At 42.0% G+C, this 8097-nt stretch overlaps 1 protein-coding gene across 1 annotated transcript; it reads right to left on the bottom strand.

The window, feature by feature from the left end:
* Window positions 1-1309: 1309 nt before the first annotated feature.
* Window positions 1310-3802, bottom strand: LOC135636916 (zinc finger protein WIP2-like). The gene is made up of 2 exons (XM_065149092.1): window positions 2997-3802; window positions 1310-2005 (listed from the first exon to the last, which is right to left on the bottom strand). Exons 1-2 carry the CDS (start codon window positions 3573-3575, stop codon window positions 1559-1561), a joined length of 1026 nt encoding a protein of 341 aa, XP_065005164.1. The 5' UTR covers window positions 3576-3802; the 3' UTR covers window positions 1310-1558.
* Window positions 3803-8097: the final 4295 nt, after the last annotated feature.

The raw sequence follows: 8097 nt of genomic DNA, 5'->3' as shown, positions 1-8097 counted from the left end.
TATCGCTGTAGTTTTTAGACAACTTGTAAAAGAAGGCATACACGATGCATTCGATATGCACAAAAACCTTGATATGCTACAACATATCTACATTGATATGTACTGTTTAACATGTGTAGCATGACTACTTGTTATTTGCTATTTGAAGGCAGACGTGCATGTAGAAATATATCTCATTGGCACAAGTAACATACTCCATCACAGATACATTCACTAATTAACCCAAAGCATCATCTATCTGCAGTTTCTACATATAAACCCCATGGAGTTGCAACCCTTGGGAGATTAATCAATCTATTTGACAGGTATGCATGCAGATCATAGGAAAGTAAGTGAAAACACTGCGTTTGCTGAAAGAAAGAAAGATTCGAACAGCTTTCTCAACGGTTCTTCTATTTGAGAAATTTATACCTAGAGATGAAATTTTGGTTGATCCAGAAGAGATTGGAGTGGGTCGGGAAACGATCTATTCCAACTTAAGTTTGATCCGAGTCTCATATTTCATCTACTTTCACCTATATCCTTATTTTCCCAACTCTGTCCTAAATATATCTTCTTCTTCTTCTTCTTCTTCTTCTTCTTCTTCCTTCTCTGTGTCGAAGTCCTCCTCGATATGTTTTAGATGAACCTTGTTATCATCAAAGCCACTTGGATCCACAGCTGCTGCTTCATCACTGTCTCGAGTCTCCTTAGCTGAAGTCAATGAACTTGCAAATAGCTTCATTCTTCTGTGCAAAGAGCATGTGAGATATGGACATGAAGTGAAAGGTTTAAGAAGTAGCTGTGATCCTCTAATCCTTGGGGTTCGTTCGGCTGTATAGATCTTTTGCTATCCTTTCAGTATCATTCATAGTTATCTGTCTAGCTATCAAAATTGCATAAGTTTGACATTGCCTATCGAAGCAAGAAGTGTTTTTATTAGTTTCATGTGTTGGTAGGCAAAAGAAGAAGAGAAAACAATAATCATGAAGGTGGGCAAATCTGCATCTCAATCCAAAGGGTGCTACGCTGGACCACCCATAACCTTTTAACGTATTCGAGAAAAGCTATATTGATGTTACTCAATCTGGGATAGACAAACAAATGCATGTTTCGTGCAACACTAAGCTTTGAGACAGTTCTATTCAGAAAAATAATAATAACAATAATAATAATAATAAAGTGAAAAAGCAAAAAAAATGTGATGTTAATTTTCATCAACCAAAGCAAATTTCACACACCATTTCAGAATTAAAAGAACAAAAACTACTGACATACGTAAAGCAGTGAGAAATCTGAAGTGCATGCGAGGAATGAGCAAATCAGAGCAAGAAAGTAACAATGATGGTATATACATGCTAATTAACTTGAGCAGGCTTAAGAACAGCAATCCATTAAGCTAGGAAACATAAAACAAGCATGAAGCAAAAGAGATGCTACGATGCACGACTCTCCATTTACCAGGCATTATTATTATGCCCACATTGTTTCTTGTATCTTGGCATGATATAATTGTACACCAATACCAAATTTAACCGTAGAGCCAGTTCGATCGATCATCATCACTAAGACCATGTTGTTACCTTCCCTTGTGGGATTGGACGCCGTCTTGTTCGATCTCCGACAACGGCTCCTCCTCCTCCTCCAAGCAGTTGATGCCGTATGCGGCGTGCCCTCGCCCGAAGGACTTGATGTGGTCCTTGAGCGACCTCTTGTGCTTGAAGTCGGAGCCGCAGATGCAGTACCACAGCTTGCCGCAGTTCTTCTCATGGGTCCTCCAGTCGCCCCGAACGGCGAAGGCCTTGCCGCACTTCCGGCACATGAAGGGCTTGATTCCGTGCTTCCGTTTGTAGTGAGTTTGGAGGGTCCTGAAGTCCTTCAATGGCTTCGATCTGGGATGGTCGATGTTGTTGGGACAACCGGGGGAACAGCAGTAGCATGGAAGCCTCAGCATCGCCGTCGGCTGGATGCCTCTTAGAGACTCTGGCCCCTTCCTATACTGTGATCCATGACCCCACATATGCATCTGTGGTTACACGTAGAGTGTCACCAGATGAAAGGAGTTAAGAAGCTGGTGCCATTCTTATCATGAATCATGGTTTTCTAATGATAGCTACTTCAGGAGAGAACTTCTACGGAGATCTAACAGTTAACTAAGAGAAAACATATGAAAGCCTGGGAAAGATGTGCTTCGATATGGATACCAGCTTAGGTAGCAGATCTTGTTTCTTCTTGACACGTACAAGCGTTTAGAGTGTTGAGGTTATTATTAGCAGATGGAGAAAGAAAGGAGAGAGTGAGAGAGAGAGAGAGAGAGAGAGAGAGAGAGAGAAAGAGAGTAAGCGAATGGGCAATTCTTTTTGTTTGATACTCTTGAATATGTTCTCTCTTGTATGAAGATAGAATTATTCTTCCTGACACAAGAGGGGCCTCTGGAAGAATTGTGGTGGTAAAAGACTGCACTCATCTTTTGGTTGCTGCTGCGCTTGTACTGTTGGCAACTTTGCCTGCCGGTCAAAGAACTCGAGGGATGAGATCTAACAAATAAAATAAAAGATCCACTGCATGAGGTATCACATTCTCACACTGAGAGAGAGAGAGAGAGAGAGAGAGAGATCATCTTTCAACTTTGGGAGATGCAGCCCATACATATCTAAGTAAAATCGAAGTTGTGTTCGAAGAGTTCCTGATTCAGTGACTGGTGGTGCAGAATATTTTTATCTTTCTTTACAAAGGTACCCTGAATTCTGAAAGGACTGGAAATCTTTTCAGTGTTATTTCAACTTCCAACGCACCATCTATCAACAAACTCCAAAAGCACAAAAAGCATGATCGTAACTTAGACTATGTCAAGTTCAATCACATTAAAAGGAGAGGTGCTACACAATATCCATCTCAGTCCTACTTAGGCCAGACTCGGGATAAGTGATGCACATCGCTTCAACATGAGGAGGAAATGCAGAAACCGATCGGTATCTGAAACAAGAACATGGTAATGAGCTGGAGCAAAAGGTTACCTGCATGTTGTTGTATCTGTTGAAGGTCTTGCAGCAAACGGGGCAAGAGAACTGGGTCGGACCAAGGAGGATCTGAGAAGGGGTGGGAATCCAATACTGTCCCTTGTTAATCCTTCCTATGGGATTGGACGGGTACCCTAAGGGAACCACATCGTCGTCGTCATCGTCGTCGTCGTCATCGCTGCCTTCTCCTTCCTTGCGTCCAATATTATCCTCTGAAGTCGAAGATATTCTCGATATCAAATCAACTGCACATGGGCTGGGAGGACCGATGTGGAGAGCAACGGTCACAGCATCAGCGTCGACTTCTCCATCCGTCACCATGGCCTTGTCCTTCCCTCCTTCACCAAAGGCAGTGCAAGAGTTGTTATCCTCCCTCCCTTGGTGCCTCGAGGGGCTGAGCCTGAGGAGAGGGAGCGCCTCTCTCAGAGGGGGAGAGGGAGTCTGGGGAGGCAGGTACGTGTTGGTGTGTCCATGGTACATGTCGGAGGTGATGGCAACCGGTGGCGGCGATGGGTTGCCGGAGAAAAGATAGTGGGTCTGGAAAACCTTAAAGAAATTAGTGAAGGGATCTGCCATGGTTAGAGGTTGGGTCGGCAGAGAGTAGAGGGGGAACTCGAGAGATAGCGAGAAAGAGGAAGTAGTAAGCCACCGAGATCTATAGATGATCACAAAATTGGAAAGGAAACTAAGAGATACATTAAATAAAGAACAACGAATGAGCACCAAAGAGGCCAAAATCCTGAGGGATGGAGAGGAAGAACCTGGCCAACAGCAGTAGTAACTATATAGTGACAGTGAGGTGAAGAAGAAATCAGAGGATAAGAGCCTTGATATACATGATTTAAGTCTTTACTGGAGCATGTTAAGTCATTGAGCTTTCTCTCTCAAGCACACCAACTAAACGGATTCGTTTCACACGTTCAAACCACTCCATGAAGCCTCGTTCGTAACCCACCCTATGATTGCGTGGGTACAATCTCGATCATTCTTTACTTTGGCAGTGATCAACAATTCCTTATTCTTGTGAACCTGTAGATCACGATCGCGATGGAGTTTTCATTTCTTTGTATTAATTACCACACTATTAGCGGCCTAATTACTGTGACGAACAAATAAGAAGAAAAATGAGTCAGACAAAGGACATAGTGTGAGGATTGGCTCGAAGCTGTCTCCATCCACTAAGCCTAATCAATACCAGGTAGAGAGAGAGAGAGAGAGAGAGAGAGAGAGAGAGAGAGAGAGAGAGAGAGAGAAGGGAATGGTTTAGTTCTTGTTCTGTAAATACTGCTGTTGTAAATGAGAGCTTTGGACTTGCTTTGTAAGATTCCTCCTCTTGTATGTTTCCAGTGTTACACTCGGGTACTTCAAACATCACCCCACGCATGCATGTTTGCTGCAATCTGGCATTTCCACTGGCGGTGGAGCCACCGTCGGCTTGGCCTCGGCCGAACCTACCAATGCCTTAATTGAACCCTCATCCCGTGAAAAGCCTGCAAATGCGAGTATTAAAACCCTGAATCACCGTATATTTTGTTTCATGCACCACAATTGAGTAGAAACATACTCTCATGGTCATAGAATTACACATTTAATTCGCGGGTTGGCCAGCATCAATGATTAGATCCATGTAGGCTAGAAATACAAACAATATATATATATGTATATATATATACATAAATGTATACATATATAAATATAGCTGCATGTTTTTTTTTTATATTATTAGGAGAGATTAGTGAATGAGACTTGAACATTCTATCATTCCAAGAAATGACGCTTCATTTATGTCATGATTATGAGATTGATTGCTACACTTTTCCTCCCAAGTCCAACTTTCCGCATGGTTGAATAGGTTGGGGATTGATCACTTTGTCACGTCTGATTTTAATATCATCAATTATGAGTTTTATTCTTTGATTAATTTGGTTTATATATGACAAATAGTCATCACCACATTCCTCCACATCTCAGCACCAAAAATTTCCAATCTCTGTAAGCAGCAAAAGTAAGAAGTAATAATAATGTTAAGAAAAGAAAAGTTGTTGTTCGTTCTCATCTGTCACCACTCTGCCATGATTCTTCAGCAGCTTATGTGTTTGCAGAGTCCTCATCGGCTGCCCCACTCCCTGCTATCTGGCAAAGTCCTACCCTGTTCATGGTCAATGACCCATCATGGAGAAAACGCGTAGGATCGCCTTCTCGTTGAGCCTCCATGTATGTCCTTGTCCCTAACATCCACTCAATTGATCCACAAAGAACAACTGGAAGTTAAAACCTGCAATCCTGGTATTCCTTTGCGGAGTTGAAGGCTTCTCTCTCCTTCGTTGGAAGTTCAACAGTAATATTCTTCTCATGTACTGTAGATGCTGGAGAGGAAGCATTAATCGAGAACACGGATGGCCAACCGGCACACAAGATTCAAGGTATAACTGAGCAGGCAAACAGCGAGGACATTTATAAAGGATTGGGTTGCATAGTGTTGTGGTTGGATTAACAGGCAAACGGAGTTTGGTGGTTCATTTAATGCAAGTGATTGATAGAGGATGATGCACGGAGTACGCAATAAGTTGGGGGAGAGATAGAGAGAGGAAGATGCTGTTGCTGTGGGCACGGGGAACAGTGATATCACTGACAGGAGCTGGAATTAATACAAGAGGGAGCACCTCTCTGTAAATGACACCTAACGTCCTAATTCCCGTGTTGTGAGGGGGGCCATGAAAGTGATCTTGTATACTCGCCAGCTACGAAGCTTCAGCCGTGGAACCAAGTTTATTACCACCCACAACAGACGAGCAAAGAAGGAAACAGAGACAAGTCTTCTATCGGTAATTACTTTTAAGAGGAAGGTGAGAGAAGACATCGATCCACCGCTGACTGATGTGCCCATGTGTTTTGAGAGTTGTGGACCGATAGAGTGTTTGACCACAAGTTCTCCCTCTCCCTTCTTCTAATCCTTCCATCTGTAACGCAAGTCATTGTCCACTAAGCCACCCAGAATTGCAGGTCAAACCAAGCAACTACGATTGATGAGGCGCCTTACTGAACCATTACTCACATCGCATTGTGGTAATTCCAAAGCACCAGCCAGCATCAGTACCTCCAGGTTTGACTATATTCTTGACGAGTTCACTCAACACCTCGTTTCATCAATAAGAAAGTAAAGTGTTTAAATCAGAGAAGGAAAAAGAAATCTCGAAAGTAAATTTCAACTTTATCGTTTCATGCATTGAAGAACACCGAGAAATCGTTCTCGAATTTGACTTTATGCACGCCCTTGTCCACTTCGGCCAAGGAAGTCCGACGTGAAGAATGATTTGCATCTGCAGGATCCTCATGCGTGCAGTTCATTCTTGGTATCCATCCTTTTCGGGTGCGAAAACTCGTGAGAGCTTCCTCTCCCCCTTTTTTTTCTGCAAAGCAACAAGGTCGTGTTCACTGCAATCTCTACACGACGAGTTTTGTCGTGAAAGCCACGAGCAAGAAGAAGGCGGCCTCTTTCTTCTTCTGCTCTTCAGTCTTGTCCTTTTTTTTTTTTTGTTTCCTTTAAGTGATGTCTTTTTCTGCTTGTGGATCATTGCACTTATTGTGGAGATCTTCTGGCTTATTTGATGCCTGCCTAGATCACATCTTTGTTGTGAAAAGCATCACTTGGATTTCAACAAGAGCAATGAATATTCAATGCAATCCAACTCTTAGAAGGTCGGCCCGAACAAGAATGCAACTGTAGTGCAGAGAGGTCGCAGTCTCCATGTAGAATTGTCGATAGGACGACTTTAATGGCACCCGAGTATCCCTCCTGAGTTGACTTTACTCTCTCGTGTCCTTGTGATGGCCTTGCAGGGGACAAGGGTTCCATAATGACTCCCATCCACCCTCTGCATGAGTTTATATACCTTTGTCCAGTAAGCTAGGATATATGCACTTTGGATAAAATCAAGAGAGAGAGAGAGAGTAAGAAAGATCTTTATCACTTTTGAGCAGAATTTTTGCTGAGGAATTTGCTGGAAGTTGATTTGCTTCAGGTTTTATGACTATTTGTTAGGAATTTTCTTGTATCATAATATATATATATATATATATATATATATATATATATATATATATATATATATATATATATATATTGCAGAATTGTTGGAATATTCTTGTTTTAGTCCAAGTATACATAGAATGTTCATCTGGACATTCTCTGATTTCCCAGGAGATGAAGAAACCATTAGTGGAATGTGGTCATCTCAATTGTTACTTCAAAACATAGTAGTTTGCTACATGTGGTCCATATATAATTCTGAAGCTGTTGTTTGTTCAGATAGGCATCTTTTCAAGTTGCCTAACATAGTTGTTCGTCCATTATCTATCGACTTGTTCTTTTCTCTCCGACTAGTCACCCGTCAGCTTATGAGCCATGAAAAGCATCTAAAAACTCTAATCACCAGCAGAATTTAATTTACATATATTCACGGTATGCAGATTTACCAGTGACTCACTTTTACCACCACAAAAAATAGAAAACATTCTCTGCCCGTCTTTCTTTCTTTCTTCTTCTTCTTCTCATCGGGAGAAGCAGAAATTGGACAGTTTGTTCTCCAGACATGAACAAGAACATTGACGTTTCTCTTTTTGATACGCTCGAGGCTGTCCTAATTTATAGTACACCACATATAAGAAAAAGAAAAAAGACTGTGCTTGCAGTACAAACTGAAAGGGAATAAACACTACACAGTAAGGGAGCCTTCATTGCCAAACCCTAGCGCGTTGCTGCTGCTGCCAACTCGCTGTCTGCTTACAGCCATTTATTCCTTTGGAGTCCCATGACAGCTCACGAATGATTCATATACTTCATCACCTTGCTGTGGACAGGCAAAGAACAAGCCATCGGCTCGGCGTCACCCATGGAACTCGGTATACATCCACACTCATCTGATGCTGTATGCTCTGCAGATTTCTGAAAAGGACCATCTTGTGATGGAACTACTCAGAGCTTGAAGTCGAGCCTGGTGGATATATGTGTATATAGATTGCATTTACTCTTGCAGATAAAGTTCAGGTCACACGGTTTCACATAAATCTGAACGAAAAGCAACAAAAGTATCTCTCA

The sequence above is a fragment of the Musa acuminata genome, chromosome BXJ1-3 (assembly GCF_036884655.1).
Source record: "Musa acuminata AAA Group cultivar baxijiao chromosome BXJ1-3, Cavendish_Baxijiao_AAA, whole genome shotgun sequence".
NCBI classification, from domain to species: domain Eukaryota; kingdom Viridiplantae; phylum Streptophyta; class Magnoliopsida; order Zingiberales; family Musaceae; genus Musa; species Musa acuminata.
The sequence above is the reverse complement of the archived record's forward strand: the minus strand, read 5'-3'. Positions and strand labels throughout refer to the sequence as shown.